The 21385-nt window shown below is 32.3% G+C and overlaps 4 protein-coding genes across 10 annotated transcripts; 2 read left to right on the forward strand and 2 right to left on the reverse strand.

The window, feature by feature from the left end:
* Positions 1–1490: 1490 nt before the first annotated feature.
* LOC110629713 (ninja-family protein AFP2) lies at positions 1491–4943 on the forward strand. The gene is made up of 2 exons (XM_021776807.2): positions 1491–2656; positions 4414–4943. The coding sequence occupies exons 1-2, from the start codon at positions 1978–1980 to the stop codon at positions 4836–4838; spliced, it is 1104 nt and encodes a 367-aa protein (XP_021632499.1). The 5' UTR covers positions 1491–1977; the 3' UTR covers positions 4839–4943.
* Positions 4944–11287: 6344 nt separating this feature from the next.
* LOC110626700 (magnesium transporter MRS2-5) lies at positions 11288–15143 on the forward strand. Of its 5 annotated transcripts, none has more exons than XM_021772746.2 (8): positions 11288–11542; positions 11801–11942; positions 12100–12706; positions 12877–12947; positions 13683–13811; positions 13921–14265; positions 14676–14723; positions 14829–15143. In XM_021772746.2, the coding sequence occupies exons 3-8, from the start codon at positions 12268–12270 to the stop codon at positions 15057–15059; spliced, it is 1263 nt and encodes a 420-aa protein (XP_021628438.1). In that variant the 5' UTR covers positions 11288–11542; positions 11801–11942; positions 12100–12267; the 3' UTR covers positions 15060–15143. The 5 variants fall into 5 exon arrangements, with proteins under 5 accessions (XP_021628438.1, XP_021628460.1, XP_021628454.1 ...); XM_021772768.2 differs by having other exon boundaries at positions 11801–11896; XM_021772762.2 differs by having other exon boundaries at positions 11804–11942.
* Positions 15144–15766: 623 nt separating this feature from the next.
* LOC110627353 lies at positions 15767–18347 on the reverse strand. 3 transcript variants are annotated; one of them, XM_021773650.2, is made up of 4 exons: positions 17902–18347; positions 16586–16954; positions 16392–16448; positions 15767–16018 (listed from the first exon to the last, which is right to left on the reverse strand). In XM_021773650.2, the coding sequence occupies exons 1-4, from the start codon at positions 18014–18016 to the stop codon at positions 15984–15986; spliced, it is 576 nt and encodes a 191-aa protein (XP_021629342.2). In that variant the 5' UTR covers positions 18017–18347; the 3' UTR covers positions 15767–15983. The 3 variants fall into 3 exon arrangements, 2 of the variants coding, with proteins under 2 accessions (XP_021629342.2, XP_021629326.2); XM_021773634.2 differs by having other exon boundaries at positions 16586–17409; XR_006350036.1 differs by lacking the exon at positions 17902–18347 and having other exon boundaries at positions 16392–16488; positions 16586–17893.
* Positions 18348–18417: 70 nt separating this feature from the next.
* LOC122721173 (pentatricopeptide repeat-containing protein At1g69290) lies at positions 18418–20758 on the reverse strand. Its single transcript, XM_043954233.1, has one exon. The coding sequence runs from the start codon at positions 20654–20656 to the stop codon at positions 18674–18676; it is 1983 nt and encodes a 660-aa protein (XP_043810168.1). The 5' UTR covers positions 20657–20758; the 3' UTR covers positions 18418–18673.
* Between the last annotated feature and the right edge of the window lie 627 nt (positions 20759–21385).

The following is a 21385-nucleotide window of genomic DNA, read 5'->3' on the forward strand; positions in this document are numbered from 1 at the left end:
ATTTAATCTTTTAATTTCAAATTAATAACCGTTTGACCTCTATAATTTAAAAATAATAATTATTCAATAAAAAATAATTAACAACCTAAAATAATATATTACATTTAATATATTTTTATTTATAGAAAATTTGACTAATTAATTTTATTAAACTATATAAATTAAATATAATTCTTCTTAAATAATCATTTTACTTTCGAAAATATTAGTTAAAGTGTTGTTTTAAAAAAAATCAATTAAATGAAATATAAAATGCAAATTCAATTGGTATTTTTAAAAGCATTCATTTTTTCAAAAAAAAAGTATTCATATAAAAATATATTTTTTTAATGGTATTTTCTTAATTCTATGTTAATTGAATAAATTGTTTCAAGAATATATTAAATTATAAATAAATTTTAAAACTTAAAATTATTTTAATAATAAACCCGTTTAATTATATAAATTAATTTCAATGATTTGATTAAAATATTTATCTTAAATTCACTAAATTAAATTATTAATACTCGATTCCTCTTATAAAAATAATTTAAATTTTCTTTTCAGATAAATTTATTTTCTGTATTCGTTAATTTTTACGAAACCGGACCGTTGCCAGTCGCCCGATTTACTGACAATCTGATACAAAACGGTTTGATTCGCGAAGGCGAAGGGATTAAACCCGGACAAAAAAAAGTTCCAAATTACCAAGATAACCTTTCTTTCGACTAATTGTTCGCCACTCGACAATGCATTGAGTAGTGGGCAGGCGCCCCTACCGACTTCGCCACGTGTATTGATCCATAACTTTTCGAAACGTGGCACCTAGCTACAACCCCTGTGCCCTTAGCTTTTTGAAAATATTTTAATTAAAATATGTGCAACTTGATCCATTAGACTCCACGTGATGTGAATACTTATTATTATTATTATTTTAGTGGTGAAGTTGTCGGAATAACTCAAAAAAGAAATTTAAAGTGTTTTAAAAGTGTAAAAATTATTTTTATTTAATTGATATTTTTTAAATAGAAAAAATAATTTAATTACTCTAATTTTATTAAATTATTTAATTTCTTAAAAAATATAAAAATTAAATTATCAAAAGTTTAAGTAATTTATTTAAAAATTTAAACATAAAAAGTCTACAACAGACCAATCCAACAATGACAAAGAGAGAGAGTACTAAAAGTCCAAAATCTATTGATTACCACGTGTCCAATTCCCAGACGCCTAAACTCAACGAGACGTGGCTACTTTTTATAGCTTTATTTTACAACGGCGACACGATTGCACATGGAACGCGCAACTTGTCTTCCCTTCCAAAACGACAACATAACCCCAATTATTTTTTAATAAAAGTTCCTGTCTGTCTTATCCACGTGTCAATCTCTCTCCTCTCCTGATTCCCACTTGACCCTCTTCCTTGCACTTTTTCTTCTCTAACGTGAAGGGCATTTTCGTCTATCCATAAATATTTTTTTCTTTTATTTTTTCTTTCTTTTTGGTTTTATTTTCTCCCCCTCTCGTCTCCTCTTCTCCCTCTCCGTGCTGCTTCTGTTGTCGTTGTTTTCTTCTGTTTCTGTTTGTTTCCCCCCCCCTTCTTCTCTTACTATCGCTAATCAGCTCGTTGCTCCTTTCTGGGTTTCTTGATTTATTCGTTTTTCTTTGGAAAAAATTTTATTTTCTTGTTTGTTCGTGCTTATCTCATCGTCTATAACAAAAGTAACCAGTTTTTTTCTGATTGAATAGCAGAGAAAAGTTAAGATTCTGTTTTGGGTTTGTTGGTTGTGGCTTTGGTTTCAATTGCAATGATTTTTAGTGCTTATTCATTAAAGAAGATAATAAAAATCAAGTCTTTTTTAGACATGGGTTTTTCTAAGTCAGATCAAAAATTTGTTTTTGTTTTCCATACGCTGTTTAAGCGCCGCAGAAATACTGTGTAGTCCACCGAAATACTCGTCTCTGTCTGTTTTTGTTTTCGAGAAAACAAAAACAAACATGGGAGAAGAAAATCAAAACAGAAGCAGCAGCAGCAGCAGAAACACTAGTAGTAAAGCAATGGAGATGTTGTGTTTGGAAATAAACAGATACCCAAGAGATCTGTTGCAAAGATTTATATCAAGTGACAAGCAGCAAGACCAGATTTCACCGAGTGAAGGAGAAGACGCTGAGGAGATTGAGCTAAATCTGGGGCTATCGCTGGGAGGCAGATTTGGGGTTGACAAGTCTGCGAAGAAACTAACGCGATCATCTTCAATAGCTGGCTCAATACCATTAGTGAGAGAGCATGATGCATTTAATACACCTCCTGCGTCTTATTCTGCCCTTATGAGAACATCTTCTTTGCCTACAGAGACGGAGGAGTGGAGGAAGAGAAAAGAAATGCAGAGCTTGAGAAGAATGGAAGCCAAGAGAAGACGAAGCGAAAAGCAAAAGAACCTGAATGCTAATTTGAGAGGAGACTTGAATTTGGAGGAAGAGAAAAGGGGCTTGAATGCAAGTAGAGGAAATTCTGTCCCTACATGGACTAGGCAGGGCGTTATTGGGGCAATGAACCTGAACAGGGGTCCTACTTTACAGGGATTGATGGGGCCGCAGCAGGGCTCACAAGGGTCTGTGGAGTCTCAAGGAGGAAGCTCATCTGGGATGTCGGAAATGGACAGCAATCCTGTTCAAGGTTCTATTCATTCATTTCTTTCTTCCTTTTTAATTACTTTATCCCTCTATTTTCTTCTCTTTTAGAGAGTTTTAGTTTGTTTCACTTCATTTATTTTTGGGAGAGTTTTGGAATTGGCATGGATATGTTTGGTAATATTTTGATATCTAAGTTAGCACTTAACACTACTATTCTTTAGAATGGTTGTATGAATATCTGCTGAAATTTGAGCCCTTAGAAAGAGATGAGAAAAAGTGCTAAATTTTGTTTTCAATAAATGCAACTTTTACTCAAACTACTTTAAATAGTTTGTCAGGTTAGGTTGAGTGGAGTCAAATATGTTTTTGCTAGAAAGGGAGGCTTCATTTGTTGTATGTTTGCCTCATTTTGATGTCTGCCATGATTTTTGCTGTCATAAAGATGCACCCTTTTGGCAAGTGCGCAAGTATAGAATCTTCTTCTTCCTAGACTGCACCTAAAATGCTTAGACAACTACAAATTTGTTTTGTAATGAAAAAACAATTCTTATTGTGCATCCACTTTGGGGGGGGCTGTGAAGGGTAAAAACATTTTGAGATGGGGAGGAGGGAGAGATTTTATAGGATACTCTCTTAATTGGTTTTGCCATTAATGGGACGATGTGTGCTAGTCAAACGTATGCATATCGGGAGCAAATCCCTAGAAGGGTAATCAAATGTTTGCTTAGAAGTTGGAAATGAGGATAGTTAATTTGCAACAAGAATCTGATGAAATGGATTATCTTGTAGTGATGAGTGGCACATGTCAAGCGTGTTTGGAGGGAGTGGAGTGATGAAGGATTGAAGGAGGGGTGCAGTGAATTTTAGTGATTCTTGCGAGCATAAACAATGCCCCTTTTGTATAGCAGGGGCTGAATATTCTTGGTAGATGTCTCACTTGGATTATGATGTATGAAAAGTGTGGCTGAATATTCTCCCTTTTAGTGGAGACTATGTACATCCATTACCTATCGGCTATTCCTCCAACCGGCCATACGAGCCTGGTTGAGATCAAACAGCAGAGGTGCTGACTAGTTTGTCTTAGTGCAGGTCAACTATCTGGCATGGCATGGTCTTGAGATTAGTTAAGCATGTACAATATCCAGATCCTATCAAGCAAAGTAACCCTGTGATCGTTCCATTTTTGTAGTTTATATAGGAATTTGACGAGTGGATACATGATAGCTTGGATATTGGTTAAATCTTCTAGAGTGATCCATGCTCCTCACAGATCTATCCAGTATTATGTCTCAAACTTTTCACTTTCAGCTTTTGACTCATTGATGTGCTGATTGTTGAAGTTTTTAGGAGCTTGTTCTATTTAGAGTTGTGCTTCACCACCATGGTATAGATTTTCCCTTGATGAGAAGTTGATGGTTGTTGCTATTAGCTAAGTTCACAATTCTTAGTTCCCAAAACCTGCAACTTTCAAATTCAGAGGAAGTAAAGTTAAATATAAGAATCCAAGTTTTGGATTTGTGATGTTTTGGGAGTTTCTCAACCACAATGGACAGATATATTCATAAAAATTAAGAAGGTGAAGGGTGAAAGGTATAGGTGATTTACAAGTTTAATTTCCAATGTGCAATATTTAGTTTCTTGGATAAATGCTATTTGAATTTCGAATTTGGAATAAGGAAAAAACTTATTTAGATTCGGTTCACCATGGACCCAAGACACAAACAAGTGGGTCCCATTATATAAAATTTAAATAGGACTCATCATCTGAAATTTATCTTGCATACCTCTTTTGCATCACAGGATCAAGCAGTGGTAGTGAAGCAAGAAATCATACAAGTAATCAATCCTTGCAAGATCAAAGCAATCAAGAAGCTGTTGGTTCTGCAGAGACAAAGACAAGCAAAAACACATGCAGTAGAACTTCCAGACAAGAGATGGAGAATCCATCCAAGAAGCTTGATTCTGCAGAAAATGAAGGAAGAAAAAGCGCAACAAATGTGATGGAAGACATGCCGTGTGTCTTCACGATTGGAGGTGGTCCTAATGGGAGGCGAGTAGAAGGGATTCTGTACAAGTATGGTAAGGGAGAGGAAGTGAGGATAATGTGTGTATGCCATGGAAGCTTTATGTCTCCAGCAGAGTTTGTGAAGCATGCTGGTGGAGGTGATGTTGATCATCCACTTAGGCAAATTGTGGTAAATACTTCAGGTTGTTCACTGTTTTAAATCTTGCAGATTCATGTCACCCTCTTGAAGAAAAGTGGGGATGTGATTGTGAATTAGGATAATGAAAAATGAGAATTTTTAGAAAATAGATTTTGTTTTTATTTATTTCTTTTGTGAAGTTCTTGTTGCTGAACATGACTTGAGATTTCTCTTTTGTTTTCCATCTAATGCTTTTGTATATGATTGAGGGAAAACCAAGGGCAAATATATTATTTTATCATAAAATTTTTTAAATAAATTGGATAATTTTAAAATTTTTTTCTCTAAAATTATATTTTAATTTAAATACTTATAACCTTTAGAAAAAAAAAAGTTAAAAATTATGAGCTCATAAAAAGTCTGATTTAGTGCATTTAAATATTTAAATAAATTTAAAAAATTTTAAGTTTTATTTTTCGATCTCCGTTTCAAAGCTCATATAAAAATAAAATTTATTAAATATTTGCATGTAAATTTATGCATTTGGTTGTATAAAATTTAATTAATTATATACAGATTTCAATGTAAATATTTAATTTATGGTTATTAAACTCATTATCATATAAGGTTGAATATATATTAAATAAATTAAATTTATCTAAAAATTAATTTGTAGAAAAAATTATTATTTATAAAACTGGCTTAGCCACTTTACACGGGCAACATGAAGAGCAAAGACACGGGCAACAACATGAAGAAGATAAACGACACGGTTGATGACAAGAAGAACAACTACAAGTGTGACAATTAGAACAATAACTAAATGGATTCCATGAACAACAGCGAGACGGCCGCCATGAGTAGCAGCAAGAAGGGCGACATGAACAACAACTCCATGAAAACCAATTAAAACAGCAACCAGAAGCTGATTTTGTATTTGCTTTTGTAGCTGCTGGTGTTGCTTCATGAACTGGTGGTGGCAGCTGAGACTTACTCTGTGCAATTCCATCTGCTGTAGTTTTTAACCTAGCTGCAAAACTGCACCAAAATGGGTTTATCATCAATAAAACAGCTCAGAATTTTACTATTTGACTGGAAAAAGATTGACAAAAGGCTTGTAAATGAAAGAGATCATGGAGAGAGAAGCATACGTGGGAGAAGGAGAACAACACGACCACCAACGCAATCTTTTAGAGCCGCAGTTCCAACAGGAACAGTAGCAGCTTGGCCATATACAATGGCATTGTGGCCAAGTACAGTAGCAGCAAGGGAGGTTGCTTTCTTCAATTTCATCTAATCTTTCTAAAGCTTTTTCATTCCTATCGCTTGTGTCTTCAACATCATCTGGCTTGGATGCTTCCTTGGAGGTTGCCTTCTCAGTCTTCTTTGTTTCTGTAGTTTCCTCTCTTGTTTCCTCCGTGGGGACCGAAGGCTGATTATCTGTATCCATTACTGACATCCGAGGTTCTGAATCTGTGACTGAAACAGGAGGGGATGGGCTGAATTGGAAATCTACTTCTCCAGGCTTGTACTCCATTGATAAAAGCCGGCTGCCTCTGGAGAAACTAGTTCCTAGTTGAAGACTAAACAAAGACTCATTGGAAGTGCTACTCCATTCAACTGGTGTTGTTTTGTTTGTTTCAAATATACCTGATGGAATCCTCGAAGGATCATATCCTCCTCCTCCTCCACCACCACCTTTTGATCTTTCCATGACTTGCATTGGAGGAGATTGCATCATCGAAGCTACGTGTTCATGATTGGATTGAGGGATGAAATCTGGAACTGGAAATGTTATTGATTGATCAACAAAGCTGTTTTCAGATTCTTCTGATCCCGAAGGCTTGTGATGCTGCAAAATCCCAAATTTTTCATCTTTTAAATCAGTCAAAGAAGAACTCCTTCTGTGTTCATCGCTATTTTCCGAAGCAGAAGGCAAGACACCATCAGAAGGGAAAACAGGAAGATGATGATGATGATCACTTTCATTAAGATCTATTGCAGGTTTCGTCTTCTTTAAATGTTCATTGCTTCCATATGTAACTCTAGGGTTTGGATTTTTCTCAACATCATCAACATTACTTGCTTTGTTCCCATCACTAACATCAACATTTGTGTTTGATTTTGATTGCTTATGGCTTCTGTTCCAGCTACCCGACCCCATTTGAACTGAAAACAAGAACAACCCAATTCAGCTTGATCTCGACCGGTGTGAAATACGATGCCGGAATAGCACCGGCGATTCGCAACTCCTTTTCTCCAGTAGTAATCGAATTCTGAAGCTTCCTCAATGAAACTCACTCAAGCGATATATCAGATGAAAATGGCCAAAAAGATATATAAATGAAGAATCAAGCAACTGTTATAAATAAATAAACAAAATCCCCTGGTTTCGTTGAAACTACAGAATAACTTCCCAACATGAAATTCTCGAAAATCTGTTGGGAATTATTGTTGAAAAAAAAGGAAAATTAAATGAGAAAAATAAGGTTAAAAGAATCTGACAACTGATTTGTTTCTGTTTTTGAAACCTTAAGATTGTCATGACCACCTTCTGCCACGTCAAAGGTTAAACGAATTAGGGCCTGTTTTGCATCACTCTCATCTCTTACCGTTGCTGATTAAATCACTTTTTTTAAAATATTATTTTCAAAATATTAAAAATAATTTTATCATAATTCAATTATCAAAATATCAAAATAATAAGACTTAAAATATAATTTTAATTTAGTCCCTTAATAATTTTTAAAATTTTTTAATGGATTAATATATTTTTAACTTTATTATATTGTGCCATTTATCTCTTTTAAATTTATATTTTTTCTCAAATTTTAAATATTTAAATTTTATTTAAACATATTAAAATTATAAATTTGTGACACTTGCTTTCATAAATAAAAATTCGTAATATTTATATTTATTATATATATTTTGTTATAATTTTTAATTAATATAAGTTTTATAATTTGATATTTTATATTATTTTTATTTATTTTATAGTTATATGCACTCAGTCCAAAATTGAACCGAACTGAATAAATTAAAAATTAAAATTTTAATATTTATAAAAATTAAACTGAACTTATTTTAATCAGAAATTAAATTGAACTGAACCGATCTGATTTAATTTAAATTTTTAATAATTTTTATTTTTTATCATTTATTTTTATTTTTAATATTTTAAAATTTAATTAAAATATTTTTAACCTTAATATAATAGAATCTCTATATTATTGAAAATAATATATTATTATCATTACTCAGTTGGATTTGATTTTATTAATTTTTTTCTGTTTAAAATGAATTAAATAATTAAAATTTTTAAAATTAAAATTAAATAAATCGAAATAAATAAAAAATCAAATCAAAATTTTAAATTAATTTAATTTAATCAATTCTTTTAATTTAAACTGAATACAGCTCATCCCACTACACCCTCTAAAAAAATTTTCTAGTTCTACCCTATGTTTTCCGTCTCTTTATTATATATTCATTGATTTTAACCAATCAAAATTTTTCAACAAGTAAGAAATAATTATTATTTATTATATTTGTTAGCAGTGGAATATGTATAATTTTTAAAAAATTCAAAAGAAATATATTTTTTTAAAATTTTTATATTTATTAAAATTAATAGTATGAAAATTTAATTAATTCTCTTAAATTCTTATGATAATTGATTATAAAAATTTAAGGAAATTGATTTTAAATTAAAAGTAAATCTTGTTAAAATTCTTAAGATCTTACCATAAATAAAATCAGTTAAATCTATTTATATCAAAATTAGTTAATTGATTCTGCAAATTTTTTTTATGTTTTTTATCCTTTATAATTTTTGTTTGTTTTAATTTTAAATTTATTTTTTTAATTAATAATTATTTTTTAAAAAATCAATTTAATTTGATGTTGACTATTAATATTTATTGCATTTATAATTAATATTAAAAAATTATTATATTATTTTGTTATTTTTTTAAATAATCTTAATTTATTATTTATAAGAATAAATATTTATGTTTAATTTAAAAATAATAAGAATGATAAATAAATTAAATTAATTTAAATTTATTTAATTAAAAAATTTTAATTAAATTCTATTATATTTAAAATAATTTTAAATAAATAATAATTTTATAAATAAAAATAATTTTATTTTATTAATAAAATTCAATTTTTTTCTCAAAAAAATACATATCAAACAAGGGTATATAGTATTTCATTTAACAAAATAATATTTTATTTATTTTTACAAGAATTATAATGCACTTATCACCACATTAAATCTATAAATTTAAATTTAAATTACATGATATTTAATTATTTTTTTAGATAATTGAATTTGATTGTAGAAATTTTTAAAATAATAAATATTAAATTTTATTTTTAATTTCATACTTGGCCTCCCTAACTCTTATTTAACACCTAATAACAATTAATAAAAAAAAGAAATTAAATAAAACAAAAAATAGACTAAAATTTTAAATTAGACATGTTTGGTTGATCGATAATTAGGATTTGATAATTAAACTAAACATCCACTGGTCTAAATCAAACGATAATATATGAAAGTCATTTACCAATATCACAAGCATTACCACTGGTCTACAATACCAATACCACTGTTCTACAATAATTTAGTTTTATCTTTATGTATATATATTTTTAAAAACAAAAACATCTGTAGGGATATAAACGAATCAAATTATTCGTAAACTATTTAAAATTCAGCTCAATAAAAGATCAATTGAGCTCAGTTCATTTTCTAAACGAGCCGAATTTGATGTTAACAGTATTCGACACATTTAGACTCCCGAATTCGGCTCTTTTTAAATTTATAAATAAATTCGCGAGCTGAATCATAAATAAAATCACGTACAAACTCATGAATAAACTCGTTCGCCAATACCAATTTTACAAAAAAGTTGAATGGATATGAAAAATTGTGACTACCCACATAAAAAATTAAAAGAATACAAATAATTGTGACTTCTCCATAAATTTACAACTTTTTATATTTTTTTTTATTAATTTTAAATTTGATAAATTTTAATTAAATAAAAAAATTTAATTTAACGTTCTCTTAATGATTTTATAATCTAAATTTTATTTATAATTTAAATTTATTTATAATTTAAATAAATTTAAATTATATTGAATTTATTTATAATATAATCGAATTTAAATTCGAACGTATATGAGTTTAAATTCGATTTTTTTAAATAGAATTTAAATTTACATATTAATGTGATAAATGAGTTTATTACGAATCAAATTCGAAACTATAAATAAAATTTAAATTAAATTCAAATTCGAATTCAAATTTAAACTTTTGGCGTTCGAACTTTAAAATTTATTTTTCTTAAATTTAAAATTTAAATTAAAATTTACATTTTAATCGAATTTACACATATTAAAATTTAATTCAATTATAGTGATAGGAGTGAACTGATATGCTGAGTGGAGATTTTTTAGGGTGTGTTTCATGACACAATAATTTTAAAGCGTGCGTATATAAATTTATATAAGACTAAAAAATTTATTAAAATTGTCATGATTGTAATAATCATCTATTTTTTCTTGTACGTGTGTGTCTAAAAAACACTAAAAACACAGGCTGATGTCATCTAAGAAGTATTACGTGTTGTGTTGTTATTGGAGTGTGAAAGTGCAAAAACAACTCTTGAAAACAGATGTTATCCCACATCGGACGGAATCAACAAGATATTAATTTTATAATATCTCCACCAAGGGCGTTTGCACGACTGACCATGGGATGGAGTGGCTGGGTGATTACTTCTTCACCCAGGAAAGTCCCCGGGCCCTTGTCTGCAGAGTGCAGTCCCGGAAACGGGAGAACTTGAGGCGCAGGATCTTGATCGCAATTAGCGGCGGGGCTGAGACGCGTGCGGAGCCTTTGCGGATCCTGTGTCCTAAGAGAATTGGCCGTTGTTTCACAGTTATCCACTCGGCTCACTATAGTGGGCTAACAGAACGGGGCTTACGATCTCATGGTTGCATATTTTTTGCAATCGAACACTTGACAACATTTGATATTCAACTGATCATCGAACCTTATAATCCAGCGGTGTCACAATTAATTTTTGAGAAGATTATTATTTAATATTTTATGGTTTAGTAAAATTAATTAATTTTATCCAAGTGAAAAATAAACACGAAAAATTTAATAGAAAAAAAAATATTTTTTATTTAATAAATACCGTGTAAATATAAAAAATTTAAATAAGACATGTTTGTTTTGACCGTTTGAGTCTTAAATACTTTGTCAGTTTGTTTTTAGCTTGTTAAATTTGTGTACTATGTAAATTTGAGTAATAATTAGTTCTTCATTTGTAATTCTTTAATCCTATGAGCATTGTGAAAATATAATATATGATGTATGGATAAAAAAAATAATAATAAGGGGAGAAATAATTTTTAAATATTTAATTTTTTTTTTAAATGATAAAAATTTATTAAAAATTTAAAAATCATAAAAAAATCTAATCATATAGAACTGTATCTTAGAAAACCTTGTTTTCCTCGACTTTATTCCAAACGAGGTAAAATGATTAAGCAAACCATAGGACTGTGGCTGGATGAACCGAGTTGAGACTCGGATTGAATCCCTGGAACTTGTTTAATGGTGGCTGTAAAAGCCTCGTATTACTTTCTATCCTGAACTCAATCTCTTCTTTCTGTTCGGCAGAGCACACAGATCTTATTCTCTCAACCTTTTACCGGAGGTGCTTTATCTACATCTGAATTATTTCTCTCGTTTTCATAAGGTACAGATCCTCGTTTCTGCTTCTAGGGTTTCTTTCTTCTTTTTTCAATATTCGATACATTTGAACAAGGAATTATTGGTTTTCCTGGTACAGTTCCATTTTCGTTGAAATTGAAGAGGTAAATTGAGGTTTTTCTTTCAGTAGGTCAGATCGAGGGGGTAGATTGCTGGATGTTGTTTATTGAAGGAATTATTGGTTTTCCTGGTACAGTTCCATTTTCGTTGAAATTGAAGAGGTAAATTGAGGTTTTTCTTTCAGTAGGTCAGATCGAGGGGGTAGATTGCTGGATGTTGTTTATTGGTGGAATCCTATTTTGGGCTTGAACGGTTTAGGTTTAAGTATATTTACTTAAAGGTGGGAGAATGATTCTTGCATTTTCGCAGTGAAACACCTGAGAATAGTAAGGACTATTGTGCTTGTTTATATAACCATTCACATGAATTGTTCGAGATTTCATCTTTTAGTATTATTATTGCTGCTTACATTATTATATGCGAGTAGTAATATTTATTGGGTTCATACTTTCTTTATTAAAGTGATATGCATTTTTCTCTCAGGTTTCAATTCAGAAATGCATAACGAACATGGGTAACGTTGTTAAGAATAGCTGTTATATGCAATATATTCAATGACCAACTCATACGCAAAACCATTAATGAATTCTGGTTCAGTTCCCCTCCTGGAAAATCTGGGTTGTCACTTGACCAAGAAAAATTCCAAGTCAAATGGAGGAATCTCAGGGTCGAGGTCTACGTTGTGATCTTCCAGATTCTGCCTTTCCTCACAACACTGGAAGGCTTAATTTACATGGGTATGGAAATGGTATTTCTGGCTTGCCAGGCCTGAAGAAGAGAGGTCATGGACATGGAAGCAGATCTTGGATAAAGATTGATCAGAATGGCGACTCAAAGATTTTGGAGCTTGATAAGGCTACTATAATGAAACATTGTTCGTTACCTGCTAGAGATCTACGACTATTGGACCCCCTTTTCATTTACCCTTCCACAATTTTAGGGAGGGAGAAAGCTATTGTGGTCAGTCTTGAACAAATTAGATGCATAATCACAGCTGATGAGGTCATCCTGATGAACTCTTTAGATGGATGTGTAGTCCAATATGAGTCAGAATTCTGCAAGCGTCTCCAGACAAACAAAGATCAAGCTGGTAACTACATCTGATCCATATACTTATCGATCTGAATGATCTTAAAACCATTAATTTCCTTAAAGAAGATACAATTTCTATAAATGTCAACAACAATTGGTTTGATTTCTTGAGATTTTATGAAACTGAATGATTCGTACTTGCTTAACAAAGCTATGATTTCAATTCAGAGGACTTGCCATTTGAATTTAGAGCTCTGGAATTGGCTTTGGAGTTAACTTGCATGTCTCTTGATGCTCAGGTATGCTATGATCTTCACAATAGCTAATGGTCCATGTCCAGTTTGGTAAAGTCCTCTAGCCTTCTTTTTTATAAAATATTTCTCTCTAGAAAATCTTGTTAAGTCTAGAAAATGCAACTATTTGTATTTTATTTCTGAATTTTGTCACGTGTAGATCTCTTTTTAAGATCATTGATTGTTGTAACCTTTACCCAACCTTAACAAGTTTGGAACTAGCAGTTTGGGAATGAGATTAAATTAAGTTGAGTGGATCGCTTTACTTTACCGCAAGAAGAATAATTGTATACTACAAAAATGAAATGAAATAAATAATTTTGAAGAGTTGAATCGGTAAAGTTAGTTAGCAATTGTTATATGGTATCAATGGTGGTCACTTCTGATGTGTTGTTGATTGGTGAATATAATTAATCGTGAGTACATACAAATAATTACTTTAGGTATTTTGCATGCAACATGGATCAATAGGAGCTTTAGTCATATGCGATATTAATAATTTGTTGTGAGTTTGACAAGTGTACAGTTGAATTTTTTATAGTTTCCATAGTACACAATTTTTAAAGTTTAAGGATCATATTCTGATCATCTGCCCCTGCATTTTTGGGCTGTACTTTCTGTGGCTGATGATATTTTTCACATGATATGGACAATGGGTAGCTAATGAGCATTTTCACACACCAATGGAACTCTTGGACTCATGGCTAAATCTCCTAGATCACTTTGTTTTGGATTTGGCAGGTAAAAGAACTGGAAATAGAGATTTATCCAGTGTTGGATGAACTAGCATCATCTATCAATACTCTTAATTTGGAACGTGTACGAAGACTCAAAGGCCAACTCCTTACATTGACTCAACGAGTTCAGAAGGTAAAAGTTATATGTGTGTGTGTGCATATTTCTTCTCCTCTTCTCTTTTTGTGTTGGTCTGCTCCCACTTCGCTTCCTCTATATGTTAGCCTCTAGATTGAAATTATAGGTGCGTGATGAGATAGAACATCTCATGGATGATGATGGCGACATGGCTGAGATGTATCTGACCGAGAAGAGAGAGAGGGCAGAAGCTTATGCACTTGGTGACTCATATTTTCAAAATAATATCTCAGGTGAGACCAGGGCAGTTTCAAAATCTGCGCCGGTTTCGCCTGTGAGGTCATTCAGTGGGGTCCAGCAACTGCAGAGGACGTTTAGCAGTATTGTCACTTCAAGCAAACATGGAAGCTTAACAAGTTCTTCCACTAATGAAGAAAATGTTGACCAACTTGAAATGTTGCTTGAAGCATACTTTGTTGTTATTGACAACACTCTTAGCAAGTTGTTCTCGGTAAGATGTTTCCCTGCATAAGTTGTGTTTGAATCCATCTAATTATAAGGATCGCTGCATTTGTTATTATTTACAATTAGGGTATTTAACAATTGGCAAGGCTTGAGGCATTTCTAAAATTCTCCCTTTCAAGAAATCAGCTGAATGGAAAAATGTATGTTTTCTCAAACCCACTAATTTTGGTGAGAATACCCTCTTCAACTAGGCAAAATGAAGTGCAGGATCATCCTAGGTTGCATAGAATTATGCACGTGCGAAAAAATGATCATATAATCTTCATATATAGAAGTGGGGTAGTGTTGCATGTGTTTTGGAATGGGTTTCTTTTATAGGTGAAGTAGAAGAATTCTTGCAGCACGAGAGTGTGGACAATGATGATGCCTTACATTGGTTTTCAATTGACAATGCAGCTCAAAGAATATATTGATGATACTGAAGATTTGATCAACATCAAATTGGTAAAGTGATTGATGACTTGTACATTTTATGATGCTTCCTCTTTTTTAATAGGGTGAAAAAACAAATATGAAGAGTTGAAAATTATGTCCTTTTTATATGGACAGGGAAATGTGCAGAATCAACTGATTCAGTTTGAGTTGCTTTTAACTGCAGCAACCTTTGTGGCTACAATATTTGCTGTTGTGACAGGAATATTTGGGATGAACTTCGCTGCCTCAATCTTTGATTGTCCATCTACATTTAACTGGGTTCTGATTATAACAGGTATTGCATGTGTGTTCTTGTATTTCTCTTTCTTGATTTATTTTAGGCACAAGAAGGTTTTCCCATTGTAGAATGAATTAGATTTTGTGGAGTATTTTCAAAACTGAATTATATTCATTTTTAGTTGCATTAATTTGATTGGTTTAAATTAATTAGATTGTTTTTGGTTGAACCTATCAAGGATTGGTTCAGTGACAATTTTTTATAAATTTAAAAAGAATGGCCAAAGGGGAATTTTGATTATTATAAAAAATTCAATTTGATCAAAGGGAAATAGCAAGAAAAAATATTCCAAATTTTATTAACTTTAATAATTGTTGTATCTTAAAATTTGAGGTGTATTATAAAGTCTTACTTTTTTTTTAAAAAAAATTACAAGAAAAATTATTTATTAAAATTTTTTTTAATATTTAATAAAATTTAATATATTTAAAATATAATAAAAAAATTAATAAAAAATTATTTTTTTAATATATACAAAAAATAAAATAAATAAAAATCATGAGATAAAAAGAATAGCGATAAGTCAAAATCTCAAATATCAACTTTAGCAAGAGTTTAATGAGGGGATTAAAAAAATATCCACTCCAAATTCTTACGTCTAGCTAACGGACACTTGTCAAGGTTTCATTGGCTGGATTGGTTCCATTGCATTTAAACAATAATTTTAAAGTGAGTTTTTAATGGCTTTTAAAGTGAAAGAAAAAAAAAAGAAACCAAATTGAAATAGTTTTTTTTTTTTAAAGGGACAAAAATCTATGGGAACCGAACATGGTTATAGGATGCCATACATAGCAATAGCATGCCATTAGATGTTTTACAGCTATTATCCAGAACAACATAAATCCAAAATCAGGATCTTTTTTAGAATATTTTTCATGTAGATATTAATAAAATTAATGGAAATTACAGCACCACAACCACCCAAAATTGCAAGAAGCTTTGGGTTTGTAACTTTTTTGTCCACATACAATTTTGAAAATATCCTACCTGTTTCAAATGGACACCACTAACCATGGAAGCAAAATTCCTACAAAACCCACAGAAGGAAAGAACAGAAAAATGTCAGAGAAACACATGAACATGAGAGGGATAAAAATGAAGGGAAGGTTAAGAAAACAACACAACTTCGTGCATGCAATTTTTTCAGAACACTTCTGAATATCGCACTAATAACCCAATACACATTGTTTGTTTTCCTTGCCGTTACTTTTTCTTTGATGAGTTTAACACTCTCAGCCTAGATGCTATCATGTGCTTCCCTGATATAATTGAGGGAAAATGAAAAGGGTATTGAAAAAGCACTACAGTGGCTATGGACAAAAATCTCAAGCACGAGAAGACTTTTGGGGCAAAAAGTAACCAGCATAGAAAGTAGAGTTTGAAAAAGTAAGGCATTGCACCTGCAAGACTGAACTTGGTTTGAACTTTTGATCCCACTGTCCCGCTCCAGGCAACCCCTAATCAATCAAGGCCACACTTCAGATAAACAAATTCAAGCTGACGAAAAAAAAAAAATTAAGAACAACCCAAAAGCCCTGCTGGATCAGTTAAATGCTTGAACATAACAAAAAATTGGTGTGAAAAGTGAACTAACCTTGTGCAAAGCAACTGGTGGTGGTATTCTTCCCGTTCCGGCAAATGCAGGCAAATGACTGATCAATACCTGCAAAGCCACACAAGCCTCCACTAGATTCACAATCCTTGCAAATATTACTATAATATGAACCATTATATTGCAGAGATATCCCAAACTCCCATTTCATTGGATCTCCCTCATTGCCTCCAAAACTGTATATAGAAGTATATGAGGAGCATTGGAGCTTGGGAAGATCCAGTGTGTAGCCTGCAAGTTGAATAGGCGACTCGTAAACACAGCATGTAGAAATCGGTGCGTTATGCGGCAACCCAATTCCTTGGACTCCCTTGCAAGAATATAGTCCTTTACAAACACGAGAACCTGAACCTGTGTTGCACAAATCTTCTTTTGGGTCAAATACAGGAGAAGTGGTAGAGCATCCTAGCAAAACAAAGATATTTTCTCCTGTTAAAGTGAATGGACTAGCTCGATCCAAGCTAAAGCTTCCTGAGTTCTGCATTGAACTGCATGTTGACATGAGTGGATCTGTGACAATTAAGGTGTTGCTTGGGTAATCAATTGAGGAGATAGTGTAAATGCCAGTGCCAGTAGAAAATTCTAGAGTGCCTGAGTTACATCTCACATATCTAGAAAACTCAGGGTGTCCACATCCAAACTCGGTGCCAAAGGGGAACTTCACTGGTATTGTGCCACAAGTATCATGACAGGTACCATTGAGTGGGATAGGATGGTTGGCAGCAGAGATGGAGCAAATTAAACAGAGGAAGATGGGAATGTAGAAGGACATCAATGCACTTGAGGCAGACGACGACATTGGTGAACTGTTGGGAGAGTTGTGAAACTATTAAACTTGGAATACAAAGCAAGACAAACTAGAGAGTAGTGTTTAAGTGATTGATATTTAACAAAGAATAGGAAGAGCTATTTTCGGTGGAAGTGATGACTTTCTCTCTCTTCTTCTAAAAAGAGAACTCTTTCTTCAAGACATCAAGTGGCTTCTAGTTATAAAGCACACATTTCCAGTTGTGGACCCATGAAATAGTGAAGAAAAGGAAGCAAACTCGTCAATGTGAAAAGATAACTAGTAGCAACCATCAACTAATATGGCATAAAAAAATAGATCACTTTATGGATAGGAAAAGCAATTTTTTTACTGCCCAGCCAGCCAGCTTAGGGCTGGAATGTCTAATTTTCTTTTCCTCAATGTACAAACTACAGGAGTTTATGCTGACGAAAAGACCTTGGGCAACTTACATACCAACTATAATAGTAGAACAAAATACAGATATAATGCTACAGCAATGAAATGCTACCTGCAAAAGGTGTATCTCGCAGTATCATCAATTGATATTCAACAGCTAAAGAGAATCCCAAACAGCCAGAAGAAATTAATTTTTCTGCATGTGAGACTTCATCTGATTCCTCCATTATCAGTGCAGACCAAATTCCTCAAGTCACACCAGTTAAGTTATCATATCTAAGTGAAACAATCATAAAAACTTGTCCCATCTCATTGTCCACACATTCAAGGTCAAACAGAGGTAAATATCACCAAGAACTTGTCCATTCGGATGATCCAAAAAATGAATAAGAGCTTCCATATGCCAAAGATTCTTTCATGTTACTTTTTTAATGATACTAAGAAAACTTTACTCCATTTCATGACACTAAGCAAACACTAACAACCTTCATGGTATGAACCTTGCTTTTGGTTAACCAGGTTGTTTAAACCAGCCCAATTTCAGAATTTCAGAAAAGTCTGAGAAGTCCCCCCCCTGAAGCGATGCACATCTTCAATTCATTCATTCAAATAGCTAATTTTCAGAAATGCTCCCATTCTACATAAACCTTCATTTCCACTTTGGAAGTTTATATGAAATCCAATATGCTAAAGGGATCTCGAAGCTGATTCCAACAGGTTTGGAATTGAGACTTGGTTGACTCAGCAGCTCATTGGATTCAAACATTTACACAAACTTCAAGATTGAAGCAGGCACTTGCAATATGATTATAAGCAGCATAGCCGGAGCGGTAAGCAAAAGGCTTAAGCAATATTTAAGCACAGCCACAGGGAATGCTTGATGTTCATGCATTTAGACCAGCCCAATTCTTGAAAGCAATGAGTGCTTCCATTTTCCGGAAATTCCTTTTTCTCAACTTTGACACTTTGAGCTTCTTATGTGTCTCCATGAATGCTTGCTTGTACTTCCATTTATCTACAAAAATCTTCATCTCTTGAGATTTTTCAACAACTTGCATAACTGCGTCAAAGAAGCCCCCTTTAACCAAAGCATACAAGAATGCATCAACCAAATTTTGATCAAATTTAATTCCTTTTTCTTTGTCATTTGAAACCTTTCTCTTAACCTCATTCCAAAGCATTAAAACACTGAAGTACTTCTCAGCAGTCACATACCCATTAATTAAGGACAAATATGTTTGGTCATTTGGTTCAAACTGCAAAAATATCATTCTTCTAAAAGTTCTCTTTGCATCTTCTAGCCTCCCAGCTTTGCAGAAGGCATGAATAATTGAGTTCCAATCATGAGTTTTCACCTCAACTCGAGGGTCCTCAACGGCCTCATCCAAAAATGCAGCCATTAACTCAGGTCGATGACTCTCCATCAATCCTGTCATTATGGTTAAATAGCTCCCTTTCAAGTCAGGTATTCTTGCCTCTCTCATGTCCCTAAACAAAGTAAAAGCTGACTGAAAATCTTGGCTGGTCATGGATGCTTCGATTAGAGCATCATAGCTTCCTTCATCTAACTGGAGCCCTGAGTTGCTAATCTCCATAACCAGTTGAGTAGCTTCAGCAGTCCTGTTCTCTTTGCAATATGCCTTCAAGATTGGCAAGTAGACCCCAAGACCAACAGAACCACCTTGAGCATTCATTTCATCAAGAATGAAATGTGCCTTATCCGATAATCCAAGATTAACACAAGCATTAATTATACCAAATCCAATTGATTTATCAATCACAATAGTCACGGGCTCCATCTTTTGAGCTTCAATGATCAAATGTGCTAAATCCTTGAGTCTTCCATCTTTGAGAAAACCTTTAACCACTTCACAAAAAGTTTCCTCGCTTAAATCTAAATACCCTTCATATTCTTCCCTCAAGATGCATAGAACAGTTGCTGAAACGGACTCCAAATTCCCAGACTTTACATAGCCGATAATCAAATTATTATAAAACATCCTTTTATCGGAAAATCCAAACGCATCCATTAAACTCTTTAGCTCAGTTATCTTATCTTTAAGTCCTTTCAATGCATACAAGTAAGCAAGAAATCCAAAACTCCATTCATCGGGCCTAACACCCAAAACAGACATTGTCTCAATGACATTTTCAGCATCTCTAACAGACTCAAGTTGGCGACAACATCCCTCTAAAGCTACATTACAAGCAGCCAAGTCAGGTTTCATAAAATCCAATTTCTCATCAATGGCAATCCTACAACTCTCTTCAAAAACCCGTAAAAAGGCAACAAATTGACCACTCTTCCTACTAATTTCAACAACCAAATCACCCCACAATCCAAAAGGAACAAAGTACCTGTTCTTAAACATACACTTGACTAAGGCAAAAGCAGGAGCAGCAGTGTTGGCACATTTCATCGAACTAAGAACCAATTTGACCGTTTCAAAATCTAACACTTCTGGGTTCTTCTCTATGATATAGACAACAGCGGCAAACGCCCTTTTGAGATTGAGGGTGTCACCAGGAGCGGAGAGATGAGTGATGAGGGAGTTGGTGAGGGACCTAGAGGGGAAAGCAGAGTTAGCGGTGAGAGACTTGAAGGATTTCCAAGCTACATCAGTGTCGCCGGTGAGGAGAGACTTATGAATGGTTGATTCCACGGTGTTTATGTGGTCTAGAGATAAGTTGTGTGGCGTTGGCGTTGGTGGGTCTGTAGAGGCATCGGTGGGGGCTCTGTTTTCCGGTGGAGATTTTTTGAGGGCAAAGATGGAGGGCTGCAAGAAGGAGTATAAGGTAGAAGGAGTTTCAGGGTTAGAGGAGAAAAAACGTTTCTGTGGAAGGCAGGTGACAGCTCTTCTCCACATTCTGTGATCAATGGTTTGCAGATTCGAATTCTCCACAAGTCTTCTCAGCAGCAGGGTTTTGAAGGTTGAGCAGAGTCCAATTCAAAGGAAAATCACTATTTACTAATTTTTTTTTGCTAAATTCACTATTTTATCTCTATGTATTATAATTATTTATAATTTCAGTCCTTAATTGTATAATTGTTTTTTGAGTCATTAATTATATAATTATTCATAATTTTATTCATTCATTTTTTTAAATAAATTATATTTTATTTTCTAAAATTTAACGTGATTAATGAATTAATTTTTATATTTTTAAATTCAACATTTAAATTTTTGTATAATTAATCCTTTCTTCAATTTTTTTTATAATTATGTTAGTGAAATGGTCTAAAAAAATAAATATTTTAAATATTTTAAATATTTTTATAAATATTTAATTTTTTTTAATATAAATAAATAATTTATCTAGATTATATTTTATTTTTAAATTTTAACATAATTAATAAATTAATATTTATATTTTTAAAATTAAAACTTTAAAATTTTTTTATATTTAATAAGCTTGAGATTAAGTTTTTCAATTCATTATAGGCATTAATTTAAAATTAATGAATGGTAAATTTTTTATTAAAATTTTAAAAATTTACAATTTATTTTAAAAGATATTTGGTATCATTTAAAAATAATTAAAATTTTAAATATTTTTTAAAAGTTTTAAAATTATAAGTATTAAAATATTTAATA

Source organism: Manihot esculenta, chromosome 1 (genome assembly GCF_001659605.2).
Source record: "Manihot esculenta cultivar AM560-2 chromosome 1, M.esculenta_v8, whole genome shotgun sequence".
Taxonomy (NCBI): domain Eukaryota; kingdom Viridiplantae; phylum Streptophyta; class Magnoliopsida; order Malpighiales; family Euphorbiaceae; genus Manihot; species Manihot esculenta.